Source organism: Euprymna scolopes, chromosome 40 (assembly GCF_053919585.1).
Source record: "Euprymna scolopes isolate OS-2025 chromosome 40, ASM5391958v1, whole genome shotgun sequence".
NCBI lineage: Eukaryota > Metazoa > Mollusca > Cephalopoda > Sepiida > Sepiolidae > Euprymna > Euprymna scolopes.
Window position 1 is genome coordinate 65,883,079 of NC_136521.1, and position 20,628 is coordinate 65,903,706.

General features: G+C 35.4%; 1 protein-coding gene across 2 annotated transcripts in view; it reads right to left on the reverse strand.

Annotated features, from left to right (window-relative positions):
* Window positions 1-323: 323 nt before the first annotated feature.
* The window catches only part of LOC145265587 (uncharacterized), a 140,286-nt gene continuing 119,981 nt past the window's right edge, over window positions 324-20,628 (reverse strand). For both annotated transcript variants that reach the window (XM_080121595.1, XM_080121596.1), the window contains exons 5-9: window positions 16,851-16,966; window positions 15,880-16,013; window positions 14,343-14,401; window positions 7,996-8,361; window positions 324-1,666 (exon numbers count right to left, since the gene is read on the reverse strand). In XM_080121595.1, coding sequence (XP_079977721.1) covers window positions 937-1,666; window positions 7,996-8,361; window positions 14,343-14,401; window positions 15,880-16,013; window positions 16,851-16,966 — 1,405 coding nt within the window. In that variant the 3' untranslated portion in view covers window positions 324-936. The remainder of the gene's footprint in view (window positions 1,667-7,995; window positions 8,362-14,342; window positions 14,402-15,879; window positions 16,014-16,850; window positions 16,967-20,628) is intronic.

Genomic DNA, 20,628 nt, shown 5'->3' on the forward strand with positions numbered 1-20,628 from the left:
AGATTGAATGATCCCTTGTTTAAGTCTGAGTGTACCTCACCCTTTTATTTTATTTTTTTCTTCTTAAAATGCAAACATTAATCAGAAGTTATTTTTAAGGGCATTCATCGTCAAGCCCAAATATCAGCTGATGTGAAAATGTAAACAAACACAGACGGAATTTGATGGCCAACATTATCATTATTTCTTTTTGTTTTTTTGCAAATTAGTCCACTTGGCAAATTATTCCTCATCAAATATAATATTCAATAAGGGATTGATTAAAAAAAAATCATTTCACTTGAAGTAAATTCATAATTATAATATTTCAATAAAACCATGGGTCTTCTTAAAACTTCTTTTATTTATTGAAACACTAATCATTCCTTCTTGCTAAAAGCTTTGCAGTTCCATACACTTTGTAGTTTTTGTCTGTTTATTGTTTCGGTTGTCTGGATCAAATAGATTTAAGGCATCCCAGAATAAGCAATGACCACATTATAAAGATTTTCCTGTATTTTTTTTTTTTTTTTTTTTTTTTTAAGGTTGAATACTGGACTTACACCACTTTTAAATCCAGTTTAATCATAAACAAAACAATACCTACATTCGCGACTATTTTAGACTATTGGTAAAATTTTTTGTAAAAGATACCCCCCCCCATTTTGTTTTATATTAAAACCTTTTTTTTTTTAATAGAAATTTATTTCCTAAATATTCATATTTTTTTTCTATGATTCAGTCAAAAGTAATGTTAAAAAAAAAAAAAAAATCGATGCTACAGTAAAATATGCCTTAATTCACTGCTTATTTTGGGGTGCTTCATATCTATTTAGTCCTTTCAATCACTTGAAACTGAAAGCAAAACATTTTTTTATTAAACAATCGCCAATCCAGAAGAGGCCAAATGATTCTAACACAGGGGGTGGTACTCCCTTCAAAAGTTTTTAAAAAAAATCATTTCTTTTTACGGCCTTTCACCCCCATCGAATAATAACGCCAGCCAATTGGCTTATTCTCATCATCATCGTCGTCGTCGTCATCGTCATCATAATCATCATCATCATCATCATCAAACTGATGATCATAGTATGGCATCAGTTTGCTATCATCATCGTCGTCATAACGACCATCTCTACGACGCATTTCTCGCATACGATTTAACCTGCTATCATCGTCGTCATGCAGAAGTCTGTCACGCTCATACTTGTCCATCGGACTATATCCCCTCACATCATCACGAGACCGCCTGGATTCTTCTCTCCAGCCACTGTCCTCACACCAATCATTTGGCGACAATTCGTCAAATTGATGACGTGGATCATCACGCTGCCTTTCATCATGTCTTGCCCTGTGTGCTGACGGACGGTCCAATTCGTAGTCCTCCTCGCGAGGTCGTTTCTTGTAGTTTGGAGAGTCTCCATAACGATCACGGGAGCAATCGTCCATTCTGTACGGAGAACGAGAAGCTGACCTCTCTATTTCCTTGCCAGGTTTCTGGTGGTTATAATCAAAGGAGATGCATTTCTGGCCTGGTTGGAAACTAGACGTCTCAGCTGAATGGTAGTAATTGTCTGGTGGTTTCCTCGAATCGTCTTGTAGAGGATCAGAACTGCTCTGAGAGGTTAGCTTCTCTAAAGTCGATAGCGCCATGGCCGCAGCATCATCACTGTCATACCGATCTGTTCTGTAATGAGAAAAACAAAAAAAAAACAATGAACAAAGAAATATTCAGTCTGTGACGGAAAGGACACAAATATCCGTACAGATTTTTAATTCTTTTGTTTTCAACTAATTGATGAAAATAATAATTGTAAAAGACATTTCATTGAGGGTTGAGGACAGGAGTTGCATGGAAAAAAATGATAAAATGATGAGAATTATACTAAGTTGTGTTATGTATATTTTACAACCAAGCTTAGATCTGATGACTTCAAATTAAATCTGGACAGTATAGGGAAGTGCAAAACCAGAGACTTTGTTTAGTCACATAAAAAAAAAAAAAAAGAAAAATAGGTGAGCGTGTTTGGTTTAGTACATGTATAGGGTGGAGTGATAAAATTGTCACCCTAGAAAAGATGACAGGATTCCATTTCCGTTTGATGAAAACCAATTTTCTATTTTTGTTGCAGACCATCTACTAGTTGGCCAGTCGTGTACAAATCCCAAGAGCGATAAGAGCCTTCTATCATATCTGAACATGAGCCCATGTTCAACAAATGAGATCGGAGATGCACCGCTGTACAACTCAAGCTCTCTAATGATCCAAGTTATGACAACAGGACCATTGCCAGGATCCTCAAAATGCATCGCTGGATTGCCACAAATAACAGGGACGTGCCGAGGATGATGGAAACAAAGTTTCCAGCCACGGTTATTATCTTTGGTGAGCTTTCAAATGAGGGCCCTATCATACCACCTAACATCTTCAAAGTCAGCTTGAAAGTCAACATCAAAATGTACCTGGACGTGTTGAAGAGTGTGGTGATCCTCTGGTGCAATCAGGTGGCGCTGGCAGACCCTAAGTGTGGCAACAGGACTCTGCATCAGCTCACAAGTCCAAAGAGACTCAGACTTGGATTCAGGAGGAGTGCTATGACTTTTTACCCTCATCTCACTGACCCTTCCTTTCTTCCCCTGGACTACTTCGTTTGATCATACATCGAGAACATCACCAACATGACCTCTCAACATTACTAAAGCCAACCTGATAGCAGCATTCATTGGCGCTTATGGAAAAGGCATGCTCCCAGTTCTGGACTTGTATTGAGGCGGTGATTGAGGCTGAGGGCGGTTACATTAAGTAGATGCCAGCTCTACTACATAATCAAGTTACCTGAATCGATTTTTTTCAATAAAAGTTTTAAAATAAAGCAATACTTTTATCGCTCCACCGTTTGGAACAGTTGAGGTGGCAGTGTAAACAGAAAGGGAACAGTGGAGAAAATTGGGGAAAGAAGAAAGTGATAAATATTGGAGAGAAAGAACGGTATATACATGTTAAACTGATGATGATGACGACGAAGAAGAAAGGATGGATGAGAGTGCTTGAGTAAGTAGTAGTTGGAAGACATTTCATTGAGTGTTGATCATATGCATTGCATGAGCAGAAATGATGAGAATGATACAAGATCCTGCAGCCTGCTTCCCTGACTGTACTGATATGCAGAAGTTTAAATGTAATGTAAACCAACATCTTGTTAATCTTTCCTATGTGGCACATTGACGTAGCCCTTTTGAGGGAGCTTGGGGCTTCTACATTAATGAACCCTGTGCCTAACTTGGTCTGCAATTGTGTGGAGGAGAACACACATTTCAGTGAGGACACATTTTTTAAGGGTTAAAGCATGTCAGCTGGGTTTGAATGGCAAGTGTTATGAAACTTTAGCGGTGTCAGAATCATTCAAGAAAGGTCAGACTTGCACGTGGATATCTGAAGTTGAAAAAACAAAACATTGCGTAAAACGCATATTTCTCTCTCGTTCTCTCTCTCTCTCTATCTATATATCTATATATGTATCTATCTATCTTTCTCTCTCTCTCTCTCTCTTTCTCTCTCTTTCGATGAAGAAAGAGAGAACTGAAATATGATTGTATTGTTAAAACAGTTGACGCTTGCATTCTGTGGTCGCCGGACGCGACATAGCATGCGTCTGGTTTCAACTGGTCTTTATAAAAATATGCTCCTCGTTGTTAAATGTTAAATAAATTATATTTTTATAAAAATGCATTTGTTCGCTATTTTTGTATAAGCGTTAAATTCCATCATGCCATTAATGCCGACGATGGAAAGATGCCTGTAACGACGCAATGAAGACAAGAAGCAGCCCATGCCAGCCGGTTATAGCCGACAATATATCGACCCATTGTGTTGATGTTTCCATGTGCCTATCGTTGGATGTCGTGTCTAACACTTGGGGAGCTGGTTGCATTCCCAGGACATTCCTCATAGTGTCATACCTAGGCATGGGCTAAAATAGTAGCCCCTTACGTCCGATATGCCTTGTTATGAGTGAATGGGAGTAGAAAAAAAATGTGTAATGTGTATTTTAAAAACCGGCTTAGATATGATTAACTCAAAGATTGTGCCGTGACACGTATGCGGAACAGAAGATTTTGATCACATTCATCAGCATCATCATCATATCGTATGATTCCAATAATTCTATTGTTGGCATTGGTTTCACCGATATTTCACTTGATTGCTACCTCCCAGTCATCATCCAGTGATAATTTCTTACATGTAGATGCATATAGTATTATTATTCTTCATCACCATCACATCCCCCTCCTCCTATGAATGCAAAGATTCTATTGTTGGCATTGATTTCCCTGATGTTTGTTCTAGTCAGAATTCTTTCTAAAAAAACATCAAGCACTTACACGAGGGATCGCAGGAAGGTTGATAACATTGTAAGTGAAAGTTACTTTGTCGAACGAACTGGATTCAAACTTGAAACACCCAGGTTGTCAGTCCGTCAGCGCCCATCACATTAAAAGAAAGGATTAAAGTGCTTGGGTTAATAGATATAGAATAGTTGAGGTAGCAGGGTCAGTTAGTAAAGGTCTAGCGTAGCCGTAGCCGAGATTGAACTCACAACACAAGTTTTGTAGTGTAATTGAAATTTTGAAACTGAAATTTGTTAGTAAAGGAAAGGCCAAGAAAAATATGGAACTGATAAGGACGGCTTTAAGATAAAGAGTGATACATAAGAACCTGAGCAGAGATAAGAGATGTGTGATACGTATTTTAAAAACAGGCTTAGATACGATGACCTTTAAGATTGTGTAGGGAATAGATTTTGATTATCATCGTCATATCGTATGAATGCAAAGATTCTATTATAAGCATTTAGTTTCCCCGATATGTTTCTAGTCAAAAATCTTTCTAGAAAGGGTACACTATTAATGAAAAGTGTGTAAAAATAAATGTTTTTTAAAAATTGAGAAACCTGGCATAGATAAATACTTAAGCTAATATTTCCAAGTAGTATATGATCTCTGGCGATGTTTTTTTCTGATTCTAAAATAAAAATTGGAAAGTTACACTTCTGGCACCACTTTAATAATAAATTAAAGATGGCTGCCTAATACCTTCCTTTGTTTGATCCGATCTTTTGGATGGATATTTCCTTTTCATAAGTTTTCTAGATTTCCATCGTCCGTACTTTGAATTTACTTCATTTTTGTTTCAATTTGAAATAATATCTAATTCACCTCTGAGGAATTGCTTAATGGTATAATATACTATATCTTTTATCACTACAAGGAAACATGTTTAGGGCATTAAGGCATTAATTTAAATAATATATATATATATATATATATATATATATATATACACACACACACAGAGTGTCCACAAAGTCTGACTACATTATGTAGCCAGACTTTATGGGCACCCTGTATATATAAAATTATTACTATTATAATTTTTTTTAATACCTATGGACATTAATGTTTCATCCTTTCAGGAATCTATCAATGCAGGGAGTTATGATTACAGCTGGTTGGGAGATTCGGAACTGGCCACAAAACCATCTGACTATTAGTTAGGGAACAAATCACACGGCCAACGTGCTCATAAAGTCTGGCTACATAATTTAGTCAGACTTTGTGGACACCCTGTATATACACATACATGTTATTTTTTTTCAAGTTTTCTAGATTTCTATCCTCTGTATTCTGAATTTACTTCTCCATTTTTGTTCGATAGTATAATATACCATATCTTCTATACAACGAAACACGTGTAATACACTTACGAAAAAATATAGGCATTCATCTTTAAGAAAAATGATTTAAAATCAAAAAATAAAAATATAATAGAATTATAAACAAAAATCATGATTGTGGGCTCATTCTGTCTTTTGCTTATTGGAACGTAACTCACTAATATATATATATATATAGTCTTGCAAGTTTTTTAACCTTTCATATATATATATATATATATATATATATATATATATATATATATATATATTATATAGACACACACACTACTGGGGGAGGCTTTGCCCAGGCATAAAATACACTTAAATATGATATTTAATTCGTCCAGATTTCGTATATATATAGAGTTGAGATTTCAAAAGTAAAAAAGTATTTGGGTGCTACCAATCGAAACCGAAACTGCAGCATTCAAAACTAGTGACGTTACCACTGTACCAACATGACATGCTCATGAACTGATTAAAAATTAAAAATAAACTGAGATGAATGTACAAAATGTATAACAATTTTTTTTAAATTTGGACCCATTTTTGACTCTAAAAATTAATTTAACTGGCTAAAAACCCATGAAAGCAGAGTCGTAAAAAATTCAATCATTTGAAGCCCCTAGCGCTGCGTTGCAATTTTTAGTTTTAGAGGAAATAGAGTTTGAAAATATGGAGACAGACATATAGCTTTTTATTAGATATATATATAAATTTTCTCTCTCTCTCTCTGTATATATATATAATAAAAATTACAATTAAATTTACCAAAATGATCAAAGATGGTAAAACTAAAGTATATTATAAATATTAAAGAATTAATATTTACAAAGTAATCTCAACCAGATGTAAAAGCTCGATAAAACCAAATAGAAGATAGAGCTTATAATAAGAGCAAATTGTTAACAAAACATATATATTTTCATATATCAATTTATGTGATTAAATGAAGTAGCTATATATATATATATATATATATATATATATAGGGGCAAACAGTTAATAAAACATTAAAAAAACACTTTGAAAAAGAGTTAAAAACATATTTAATCTGAAAAGGAAATACTTAATGAGTTGATAGTCCTTAATCTGCGGAGTTTTGAAGAAATACTTTCCTTCTCATCAGAGGGTAGGAATTAGCAAAATGCGGGATCGGATTTTGCAAACAAACGCAAAATCCGATCCCGCATTTTGCTAATTTGATGAAACTGCAAGTAAGTCAAAGATCTTGATGAAACTGCAAGTAAGTCAAAGATCTTACCTGATAACAAAAAGTGAAGCAGAGGGAATATGGTGAAGAAAAAGGTGATTTATATATATATATATATATATATATATATATATATATATATATATACTAGGTTAAAGGTACTCAAGAGTGATAACTCATGAATTTAATGAGGTTATTAAGAGTGCTCAATAAAAGAAGAGCAAGATATATTTTTATTAATATAAACAAATTTACATGGTCGCAACACTGGACGTGCTAATTTTTCGGACAAATGGTCAGTAAAAGTCAAAAGTTATCATCAGGTGACTTAATAAATGGTTGCTTTCCACAGAAACCAGTCCTTAAATCTGGAGGACCGGTTTCTTCTGTGGAAAGCAACAAGCTATTGAGGACTTGTGGTTTTAACTAATTATATGTCCGAAAAATTAGCATGTCCAATGTCGTGATCTTGTAAATTTGTTCATATTAATAAAAATTATATATATATAAACTAGCAGGCTGCCTGGCATTGTCCGGTCGTAAAAATATGCATAAATATTATATTTTAATTCACTTCTTGTAATAAAAAAAAAATACTCAAGCTTGATCGAAAGCAAAACCTAAAGACAGGGAGTCCAGTATGATAACCATTAGGCCAGCGTGACACAATCTTTCAAAAGTGTTTTCAAACCTACTTGTCCTTTACATAAGTAATCTGTCATTTGAACAATTCATGCCTGCACACTTGTGAAACATTTGAAAAACAGATAAAAATTCCGATGCCCCCCACCCCCGCCCCCACGTACCAATTTTTCAATTTTGACCTCTTAGCAGCATTTTTTTTCCAGATGAAAACTGATTAAAAAGTTTTTCATGTGTCTGAATACCCTATGTACCAAATTTCAAGTGTGTAGATCAAAAATTTGTTGAGTATATAGGTTGAGGAGTGTCCTCACACACACATTCTCACTTTTATAGATAGATAAGCACCCAATAATAGTCAATTAATTAAAATATTATTCAACTAAATTATAAATTATTAAATCGAGAGAGCAAGAAAAAGATTAACATATTTTCAATTCTTACTTAAGATGTTTGGCTAGTTTTGAGAGTTGCGACAATATCCGAAGGTTCTGGCTTAAGTCTTCAACTTGGTCCAGCACTGCTAATTTTGGGAGGTCCGATATATTTTCACGTTCAAAGTTTCTGGCATAATTCAGGGACATGTCGTCCAGATCACCCTTGCCCCATGCCTCTGCAGATAGTTTGTTTTGGGGGTTAAAGGCCTTCTGCAAATCATCCAAGGGAGAAGGATCTGGGTTTGGCTTGCTCGTGTGACCCAGTGCTACAAACAACTCGTTCAATGCACGGGCCGAATCTGGATTCTCGGTAGCAAATTTCTTCGCATGATCCTTGAATTGGTTGAATATATCGTTCACTTGTGAAGTAGACCTATGGCAAAATAAAAAAATTAAATAAAATTTAAAAAAATTAATAATTAGTCAGAATTTCAGCAATTAAGATAATTTACACACAAAAAAAAGGATAATAACAATGATTCAAGCATTAACGTTCTCAATTTTTTAGATGAGGACTAATTGTTTATATTACTTGTATTGATTGGACTATTGTTCTCATCTTGATTGTTATTTGTGCAACGTTTCGGTTGGATTGGCCTTCGACCATCATCAGGCATGTTGGTTATTGTTTGGAAAAGAAAAAAGTTACTGGCTCCGTAGATATTTTCATATTCTTTGAATTAGTCCCTATTTTATGGTTATTCTTTCATTTTTGTAAAAAAAAAAAACTGGGTTGACAAAGGGGAGGCAACTCTAATAAAGATCAATAGGGGATTATCTCCCCTTCATTGCCGAAATTTTATGGGTGTACAATGTGTGATTTTTTTTTTTTTTTTCTACAATTACTGGCTCCCAAATGATACTTATCTCTAGGCTTGGTCCCCTTAGTAATTTTTTCTTTTTTTTTTTTTTTAGCATATGTGCTGCCTCCTTGAGTCAGCAGGTCAAGCGATTCAAGGAGGCAGCACATATGTAATTTCTTTAATTAAAATCATCTTTTTGCGATTTAAGAAAAATAAAGAATTTTTAATTAAAAATCACATTTTAATTAAAAAATTCCAAATTACCATTTTTTTTTTTTTAAATGCTAACAAAAATAACCAGTCGTTTTTCACTGTCTAATCATTTAAATTACAATCGTTTTAAAACAATTATGTCTTTTCAGAATGTTGAATACAAGATGGCAAAAAAGCAATTTGCACAATTTTCTTATTTAATTCAAGCTAGGCCAAAAAGCTGCTGAAATAACTCATGATATCAACAAAGCATTTGGCACAAGAACCATTACTGAACATACAGCGCAATGGTGGTTTAAGATATTTCATGGTGGTGACGAGTCGTGATTTGTGATGAAAAGCGGGTTCTTTACAACAACAGGCAACGCTCAGCTCAGTGGTTAAACACCGACGAAACTCCACAACACTTCCCAAAGCCAGAGTTGAACCAAAAGAAGGTCATGCTAACTGTTTGGTGGTCTGCGACCAGTCTCATCCCTTGCAGTTTTTTTAATATGGCAGAAAAATATTGTCAACAAAACTTGGACAACCAAACCCAACATTAGTCAACAGAAAAAGCCAAATTCTTTACCACGACAATGCCTGACTGCACGTTGCAGAAGTTGAACAAATTGAGGTATGAAACTCTGGCTCATCTGCTATACTCTCCAGACTTATTATCTACTGACTACCACTTTTTCAAACAACTCAACAACTTTCTGCATGAGAAATGTTTCAAAAACCTAAGCGATATCAAAAATGCCTTTAGTGACTTCATCACCACCAGAACGCAAGATTTTTACGTCACTGGCATAAATACAATTGTTTTGCGTTGGCAAAAGAAGTGTGTTGATTCTGATGGTGCTTATTTTGATCGATAAATTTTTGTTTAAGCCGAGATATGTTCATCTGAATTTAAAAGTTAAAAACTGTCAGAATTTTCTTTCAACCTGATACTTTTGATAGTTTTCATTTCCATTTTGTGAGGATAAGGAGGGTTATTTATTTGGTTGGTCCGTTGTTTTTGTTTAAAGCCACATCAACAATTTTTGGGTAATTTAATGCTGAATTCAGCAATTTTTGAAAAAGGCTTTTAGGCTTCAAGTTTTTTATATCTTCAAATATTTATTTGTGGTGTTTGGTTTGGTTGTTTTGTAAAGAATCTGTATGGTGTAATACCACATGTGCTTTCCCCATTCGTTCGACAATGTTGATCCTAATGTTGTCTCCATCTTCGCTTCAGCTTTTTCTTCTCGTTCTGGCCATGTTGTTATCTCTCACACATTCACAGACTGCCGGGGGGGGGGGTGTACTAGCTCACGAGGATCAAAATAAAATAAAACAATCGAAAAAAATAAATATTAGTTGCACTCTGTGTGTGTGATATAATCAACCATCTGTATGCTAACGTTCACATCTACGTCTACTGTGTTCGTCAGCTGGTTAATCAATTCATTTTTCTATCTTCTCCGAGGCACAACTGCTGTCCAACAAGACTGACCACTTTCCTCAACTGTGTTCAACTGACAACTGTTTCAAATCATCAGCACTCCAAAAACTAACTATAAAATATATTGACCTTTGTCCCAATCATTGCCAAACCTTGATCAACAATCCTATCTCAGCTTCCTTTTGTATGCCTTGGTGAACGAATTCTTATCCATTGTCTTTCCACCAACCCTATTTCCTATTCCTTTGTTCCTCTAATAAATTTATTTCCTCTTGTATTTTTGTCATAATGCCCCCACCAATTCCCAATACTTGAAGTGTGTGTGTGCGGGGAGGGGGACACTGGCAGTATCAAAATTGAATTTTGAATGGAACCCTTTATTTAATCCGCAGGGTACACTGCTCTCATTCCACTAACCACAACTGGATAATGATCTCATATTATTCTTAGCATCGCCTATACATGGATCATTGGCGCAATGGATAAAGTGACAAGTGATAATGAGGTTCTAGGTAAGACTCCTTTGGCAATTGAAAGTACAATCTTCAGTAACAGGTGTTACTAAGAATAAAAACATTAAATTGGGGATTTTTATATTGAATTCAAGAATCTCAACGGATCTTTTTTATTTGTGTATAAAGAATCGAGTGTTAACTATTCTATACTTCCTCAAATGGATCATTAACTATGCTGCACTGCCACTGCCAATTAAAAGTTTCCGGGGTTAAATTCGACACAGTGTTGTCAAAACTTGACACACTGCTGCCATAGCTTGCTACTCCAACGTCCAAATCCAAAATTGACACTAGTCTGAAAAAAAAAAAAATTTCAACCAGAAATGCCTTGTATGGAGTGAAAACGCAGTAAAATCTGATTTACATATCATGTAACAAAATCACAAGCATATAAAGAGAATCAGCAGCAATTTTTTTTTTTTTCTTTATTTGTTCTTTTTTTTTATCTGCCACTAGACACTACAGGCTGCACAAAATCAGGGTTTTTTTTTTTTTTTGCATAGGAATCACAACTTATCAAGGCCCAGAGGCCACTCGAGGATAAGGGTTAAAGAGTGTACAGTGGTCAAAAGGACAATATCATAGTAATCGTTACAAGTGTAAATTTGATAAATTGGATTACTTAAGGGGAACGGCTCATCAAGAACTTGTTTACGTTGGACTTGAAGACAGCCAACTTGTAGTCAGCTGGAAAGCAGGTAAATGGAAGAGAGTTCCAGAAGCGTGCAGTTCTAAGAAAGAAGCTTTGTTCATGGAATCTACATTTAGGTTCAGGCACAGATAAAGAGTGAGGGGAAATTATTGATAATGTTTGTACCAATTTTTAATTTAATCACACATTTGTTCATTCAAAACATTTGCCAGTGAAGCACAAAGGGCTACTATGATAGGAGACAGATTTACAGGCTGACAACCTGGGTGGAGAGTGGAACTGCAAGATGTTTATTCACATTACATTTAAATTCCTGCATGTTGGTACAGTCAGGGAAACAGGAAGCTGGTGGAGATTCCAAAAGTAAGTGATCCAAGGACAGTAGTTAATAGAGTATAAAATCTTCTAGAATCCAATGAAGAGGTGAGATTTTGCTATTAGCTATGTACAGCGAGGGTACTTTTGTTGAGCGTGGAAGTTATTTTTTTTGTGTTACAAAGGAATCACCACTTATCAACACCCGGTATTGCTCAGGAGTGAACAATCACCACTTAGTACCTTTACTCTCAGCACTGAACAGCATTATACTATTTTGATCCTTACATTTAGATTGTTATAATTCTCAAAATTCATAATCTTCAATATCATATTCTGAGATTTATCAAGTCCCTAAGGCCACTCGAGGATAATGGTTAATGAGTGCCAGGTGACTGGCAAGACAACACCGTTATGATCGGTTGCAGTTGAAGTTGGGCAGGATTTGCCTTTTTAAGAGGATCACTCAAGAAAAACATGTTTCAATTTTAACTTGAAAACAACCATACTATAGTCAGCTGGAAAGCAGTCTCACGGTATAGTCTCAGGTAAGTAGTTGTAGGAAAGAAACTTTGTTCATGGACTTTGCGTTTAGTTTGAAGCACAAATAGAGAGTAGGGGGGGAAAATGTTAGTTTTAATAGCCTACAATGACTGTTATTACAGAAAACATTACTGTTTTAAGTCAAGGTTGCCAACATTTTTGGACTTCCGACCTTTTGCTGTCCACATGGTTGGATAATTAGACATGGTCAAGAAAACTGTTCTTAACATGGGGAATGAGGGCTTTTAGGCTATCTAATAGAAATATAATCATTAGTCTCATTTGTCATCCGCAAAGCATAAAACTGGAAGTCTGAACAGACAATCTTGACTTTAATGACGTTAGTTAACTTAATCAAGTATTTTAATGACGTTAGTTAACTTAATCAAGTATTTTAATGACGTTAGTTAACTTAATCAAGTATTTTAATGACGTTAGTTAACTTAATCAAGTATTTTAATGACGTTAGTTAACTTAATCAAGTATTTTAATGACGTTAGTTAACTTAATCAAGTATTTTAATGACGTTAGTTAACTTAATCAAGTATTTTAATGACGTTAGTTAACTTAATCAAGTATTTTAATGACGTTAGTTAACTTAATCAAGTATTTTAATGACGTTAGTTAACTTAATCAAGTATTTTAATGACGTTAGTTAACTTAATCAAGTATTTTAATGACGTTAGTTAACTTAATCAAGTATTTTAATGACGTTAGTTAACTTAATCAAGTATTTTAATGACGTTAGTTAACTTAATCAAGTATTTTAATGACGTTAGTTAACTTAATCAAGTATTTTAATGACGTTAGTTAACTTAATCAAGTATTTTAATGACGTTAGTTAACTTAATCAAGTATTTTAATGACGTTAGTTAACTTAATCAAGTATTTTAATGACGTTAACTTAATCAAGTATTTTAATGACGTTAACTTAATCAAGTATTTTAATGACGTTAACTTAATCAAGTATTTTAATAACGTTAACTTAATCAAGTATTTTAATGACGTTAGTTAACTTAATCAAGTATTTTAATGACGTTAGTTAACTTAATCAAGTATTTTAATGACGTTAGTTAACTTAATCAAGTATTTTAATGACGTTAGTTAACTTAATCAAGTATTTTAATGACGTTAGTTAACTTAATAAAGTATTTTAATGACGTTAGTTAACTTAATAAAGTATTTTAATGACGTTAGTTAACTTAATAAAGTATTTCCCTATGGTTTTGAAGCACCATTTTTCGATTGTTGGTGGAAACTGAAACCCGCAAATCTAAAAAAAAAAAAAAAAAAAAAAAAAAAGAAAAGAAATTGCTTAAATATTCAGTCTTGTCTATAGTACACATATAGTCTGACGTTCAAATCCTAGAACAGTCAGCCTATGCTGATGAGCGGGAAAACTGTAAAACACATGTTTTTAGATTTGTTTTATCAGTAAAATAATTCTCAAAATTTGTAATCTTCAATATCATATTCTGAGACTTATATAGTCCCAGAAGCCACTCGAGGATAATGATTAATAAGTGCCTGGCGACCAATGAGACAACACTGGTAATTGATTGGTAATGATGAAAACTGAGCAGAGTTTGATTCAAGAGGATGGCCAACAAGAACTTGTGTACATTAGACTTGAAAATGACCATGTTATAGTCAGCTGGGAAGCAATCCTGTGGTACTGCGTTCCACAGGTAGTTCTAGGAAAAAAAAAAAAAAAAAACTTTGGTCACAATTTTTGTTTAGTTTTAAGAACAGATAGAAAGTAAGGGAACTTGTTGGCAATAGTTGTAGCTAGACGAGTGCTTGCTGTGAATGTTTTAAGGATGTAATATAAAATAATCCCTATAAATGAAACAGATGATGATGATGATTCAAAAATGTACTCACTGTTTATCGGAAAATTTTGCATGTTCATCCTGCAGAAAATTGTCCATATATCTATCGGACTGAAACCGAAAAATACAAGTGAATAAATCTATAAACATAGAAATAAAAACATGTAAAAGAAACAAGCATCTTAGGACTAGCAAGAGTAAAGAAGAGGAGAACGAAATAGGGGAAGGGGAAATAAGAAAGGAGGAGAGGGGAAAATGAGAATAAGGAGAGGAGGAAGAGAGGGTGATAGGGGAGAGGAGGAAGAGGGGGATATGGGATGGGGAGGGGGGTAAGGGAAAGGGAAGAGAATCCAAGCTTCAGTGAATGCAGGCCTTCCCATCAAGTCAATTCAAAGATTGTGATATATAAGGGGATGGGAGGGGGTAACGCAGGGACCGTTATTTAAAAATAGACCAGAATGACAAAATTAAAATAAAAAGATGCATGGAACGGAAACAACACGATCACGAAAAGTACAAGCAGAAGTGAATGAGAGTGAATCCTCAACGCAACACATACCGAAGATAAAAATTTCTCAAACATATTTTGCTTGTCTATACGATACACGATCTTGCTTTGCCAACTAGCTGTCACTTCACAAAGTTTGTGGCATACAATAAAAAACGTATAAATATTAATTTCACTTTGTCATGTCCGGAGAAATAAGTTGTCAGAATCATGGAATATTTGAATGATAAGAAAACAAGCTCATTTTAGGTGAAATACAACTTATTACGATCAAAACACAAATTATATTTACAGCACGATATGCGCGTGCTAATGCAGCTGCCATATTGTCCATTTTCACTGGATCTCTCTAGTCTTTTCTTTTCATCTATATAAGGGCAATAACTCTTACTTCCTTTATTAGAGTTATTTCTCCTTTAGCTTTTAATCATTATAACAGTTACATAATATGCTGAGTCTCTTAACTGCCTCCCCAGTAATTACTGCCTTCCATAGTTGTTGTTATCTCACCACGTTTTGGCCTACTAATCCTCTGGCTGCCTTTGGGTAGAATTGAACCCGCCTTCTTCAGACAGTTCTCACCTGGAACCATAAAGATTCAATGCCTCTATCCACTGCACTATGGGCCCCAAACGGAGATCAAGGTTGGATTTTTTTTTTAAATAAAAAACTTGGATTTATAAGACCGATTTCGACATAAGTAAACATGTAATAATGTTTTCACCTGAAACGTGTTCGTTTAAAAGATCCCCAGATAAAACTATCATATTACAGATTTAAATAACAGTAAACCATATAGTTGGTAATATAGGTGCGGTTAGATAATTAATAGAATGCGGTCATTGATTGGCTGGCAAAACAACTCATTTGCATAATGGTCGACTGTCCCAACCGTTTGTTTACAACTCAAGTTCGTGCTAGCTTTGCTCATTTCATTTACAGATAAGATGGTGGTGCTTTGCTTGACGAGGATAACACCCACCAAAAGATACAGTGGACAAGTTATTTTGTATATTAACAACATTAGATTCGGTTTCAGCTCAAATGAAACAGGCAAATTAAGCAAAAGAGTTTTACGTACTGGATTTTGAAATAATGGATTCTGACTTTGTTGTTGAAAGATATGGTGGAAAGGTGAATTTTTTCGGTCCTGGTAAGATGCGGGAGGACTTTGATCAGGATCTGGTAGAGATTCTTCGATTTGTGGACCAATTCCTAGAATGGAAAAGAGAAAAAGAAAAATTCACATAATTATAAAAAAATTATTGTAACAAAAAATGAGAAACATTGTGAGATCAAGTGCTTAACGGAATTAAATAATTTTTTGGTAAAACATTTACATGATAAATAGCAGTTTCGCCTTGCACATTTGTCGTTAAATAAATAGCAGTTTCGCCTCGTACATTTGTCGTTAAATAAATAGCAGTTTCGCCTCGTACATTTGTCGTTAAATAAATAGCAGTTTCGCCTCGTACATTTGTCGTTAAATAAATAGCAGTTTCGCCTCGTACATTTGTCGTTAAATAAATAGCAGTTTCGCCTCGTACATTTGTCGTTAAATAAATAGCAGTTTCGCCTCGTACATTTGTCGTTAAATAAATAGCAGTTTCGCCTCGTACATTTGTCGTTAAATAAATAGCAGTTTCGCCTCGTACATTTGTCGTTAAATAAATAGCAGTTTCGCCTCGTACATTTGTCGTTAAATAAATAGCAGTTTCGCCTCGTACATTTGTCGTTAAATAAATAGCAGTTTCGCCTCGTACATTTGTCGTTAAATAAATAGCAGTTTCACCTCGTACATTTGTCGTTAAATAAATAGCAGTTTCGCCTCGTACATTTGTCGTTAAATAAATAGCAGTTTCACCTTGTGCATTTATCATTAAATAACAGTTTCGCCTTGTACATGTCGTTAATTTGTGTTAAATAGTAAAACTACTTCATAACTCCTCGAAAAAATTAAAAAAAAAATGTTTTTAATAAATAAGACACTTGTCTGAAATCAAGTGAAAAAGAAACAGAAGAGAAAAACAAATAAGGGAGGGATTCACATACCAATTCCGTCGACATAAGGTTCTACGCTCAGCCTTCGTTTAAAAAAACGCATATACTTGTTGTCTTTAAGAAAGACAGCAGCTTCTTTGGCGGTATAAAATTCAACAATGCCAATTCTGAAAGAAACACATCAAATATTTAGACATAAAAAAAAACATTAATTTTCACAAACATATCAGCTTGCCGGCCGAGTTTTATAGGTCATGTTTTATAGGTCATGTTTCGATATGTTAGAACATGTCGATCACCGTAACCCCAAATCTTCTTTGGATTTATCCCGTCAAACTCTGAAATCTTTCTGTCAAATCCGGAAATCTGCACAGAATTTCTAACAGAATCCTTTATTTAATCTATGGGCATAGAATGCTCTCGTTGCTTTAGTTATGACTGGATAGAAGTCCTTTGCAATTTGTATTTTTCCTTTTATTTTTTATTTTTTTATATACTCATATTCACCCCTAACAAGGCATATCGTCACTAGGACATAAAGGGACTACTATTTGGGACTATGCATAGGAAAGATTAACAAGATGTTGGTTTACATTTAAACTTCTACATAACAGTACAGTCAGGGAAGCAGGTAGCAGGAAGGGAATTCCAAAATCTAGCTATTCAAGGGAAGAAACTATTAGAGTAGAAAGCTTTCTGGCATTTAGGGACAACAAAAGTGAACGGGTGAGATCTTATTGCTAAGCAGGTTTGTCGGGATATGTATGTCGAGGGGGGTTACAAGTGAAACAAATTCATCAGAACACATTCCATTAAAATATTTGTAAAACAGGCACAGAGATGCAACATTAAGGTGATGGGACAGGGGTTGGAGCTTAGTAGACAAAGTGGGATATATTAGATTGAATATTCTTTTTTGGATCCTATCCAAGAGGGGGAGGATAGTGGTAGATGAACCAGCCCAGATGTGGCAACAATACCCTATGCATGGGCGAAGGTACAGATACAGGATACTCTCAGGTGTGAGTAGTCATCTAACTTCTTTGCAGCAGCCTTTGCAATGTCCTCAATGTATTTGTCCCAGTTCATATTGCCCATGTGGAGTTTGAAAGATGAATTCTCAGGTAGAATGTTATTTGTCATAGATATTGGTGGTTGGCGAGGCATTTTGTAATTGTTAAAGTGTTACCGTAAAGGGTTTTGGCGTCCTATTTATTATTTACTTATTACTTTTACTTCTGCTTCGTTTCTTTATTACTGTTTCTTTTACTTCTGCTTCGTTTCTTTATTACTGTTTCTTTTACTTCGAAGGGTACTTTTAAAGTGTCTGTGTGTTCTTATATATATGGGTGTGTGTTCTATCCTCACACCGTTCTTTTGCCTTGGAAGGTCTCGACGTGTACATGCAATAACATAATCGTACATACCTGCTTGCCTTGTCCAGCGCATATCTTCTTGGACGCTGGTCTGCCATCTCATGGGGAGGGGTCACTGCTGCAGACAGACGCATTAATGAACACAAGATGGATGTGAAGCTTCAATTCTTTTATTAAAAGGCAAGCCTATATCTGGACCCTGGTTGTCGGAGAGACGAATCTCCGACGTGCATTCCTCTGCGGCTAAAACCACTCTCACATGTCAGCGTCAACTGGAAGCCTACGACCACAATTCAGTGTCACCCCTAATTTACGGTGCATTCTATGTAGGCTGACAAAAGGTGACTTGAGTTTGACGCCTGTCAAACTCAACCTTCTGTGACCCCACTAAACTCACTGCTGATGGGAATCGAAAATATAATTACATAACTTACTATTTCTACAAACTACCTAGATAGCATTTAAACTGGGATTCCCAATACTACAAAAGGAGAGCAGCTTAGTTTTGCCAGCATTAAATGTTACCATCCATTTACAGTCCCATTCCACTATAGTCTGGAGGTCATTTTCTAACGATTCTGCCATTGTCTTAGATTTACGTACATCCGTTCTCCCCTCATGCATGTTATAGCATCATCAGCAAATTTACGCATCTCGAACACGACATATTTTTAAATGTCACCGGCACTGAAAATTGAACGTTTAATTACTAATTGCTTATGACCTCTATGCAGTCATGGCTGATTGAACGAAGGTATGTTATCCCTGTAAATTAAATACAGTTCCATTTGAAAATCCGTGCAGAGTCCCGAGTTCAACAAGATGCATCTGAAGACGGTCGGAGGTTACATCGATCAAAGTTTTGTATAAATAACACTCAAGATGAGAACAGTAATATGAGGAATTCAAATAACACAATGTTAGAACATATCAAATAAATTAAATATATAATAATAGCAGGGAGATCCAACGTTGCCCGGGGATTAAATAATAATCAATGAAGGTTTTACACTCCAATATTTTTATTGCTATCGAAATCAGTGAAATCGCCCATTTTTTAATCGAATCAATTGATTGCCTGCTCTAGTTGGGGACACATTGTAGTGCATCAAGAGGAAGCTTCACATACCTCTCCACAGTGACTTAGTTCACAATACATTGTAGTCTACACTGCCCTATAGAGAACCTATTGTAGATTTTATAAAAACATTTTATATATCAAAGGCAGCATGCGTTCCACAGATTCAACCAACATAAGTCCAGTTCAAACAGACAGAAGTCTATAGAAGCTAGAAGTAATTGTAAGAGAGTAATAGCGACAGCTAAGACTGATTACACTGAAACCACCAGAAAATGCATTGAAGCACAGAAATTAGGAACCCGTGATTTTTGGAAAATCTACAACAGTGTAGTAAATAATGGGCAGTCAACAATTCCCCCACTATCAAACAATCATGAGGTTGCTTACACGGCAACTGACAAGGCTAACATGCTTGCCAGTCAGTTTGTCTTAAACTCCACATTGAACCCGGCACACCACTCCCTCCTGACTTCCTTTGCGGACAGACGCCACACTAGACGATTTGAAAATCACCCCTTCTCAGGTACATGGTATCATAAAAAACCTAGACACCTCAAAAGCATGTGGACCCGATCTCATCCCGGCTGTGCTATTAAGAAAATGCTCTGCTGAGGTTGCGCCAGTTCTCTCCAAACTTTACAATAAATGCCTTAACGAATCTTGCTTTCCCGACTGCTAGAAAACCGGTTCTGTGGTACCAAGAATTCTGGTAAAAGAACTGATCCACTAAATTATCTCCCTATTAACCTCCTCCCGCTTTTCGCCAAAATATTTGAAATGGCAAAAACACTAGAGGTTGTTAAACCGACCCTGCAGAAGTTGAACGAACTGGGCTACAAAGCCCTGCCTCACCCGCCATACTTTCCAGATCTCTCATCAACCGATTACCACTTTTTCAACCATCTTGACAACTTTCTGCATGAGAAACGCTTCAAAAACCTAAGCAATATCAAAAACGTCTTCAGCGACCTCTTCGCCACCAGAAGGCAAGATATTTATGCTAATGGCATAAATACACTTGTTTTGCGTTGGCGAAAGTGTGTTGATTCGGATAGTGCTTATTTCAATCAATAAATTTTTGTTTGAGTCAAAATATGTTCATTTGAAGTTAAAAACCGCAAGAACTTCCTTGTCAACCTGGAATGTGCATTTAGATTTAGGCACGGAGAGTGGGGAGAATTGTTGATAGTGGTTGTAACTAGTCGAGTGTTTTGTGAAAGTTTGGTAAGGAAGGACCATAGATTGGAGCTCAGATGAGCACTTGGCATGAAAATAACAATAGAGCAGAGACCAGCTCACAACGTCATCTCTGGGAAAGGGGTTGCAGGGAAGAGAAAAGGTTTGAAAGTCGGTTTTGAACTATCAAGGCAGG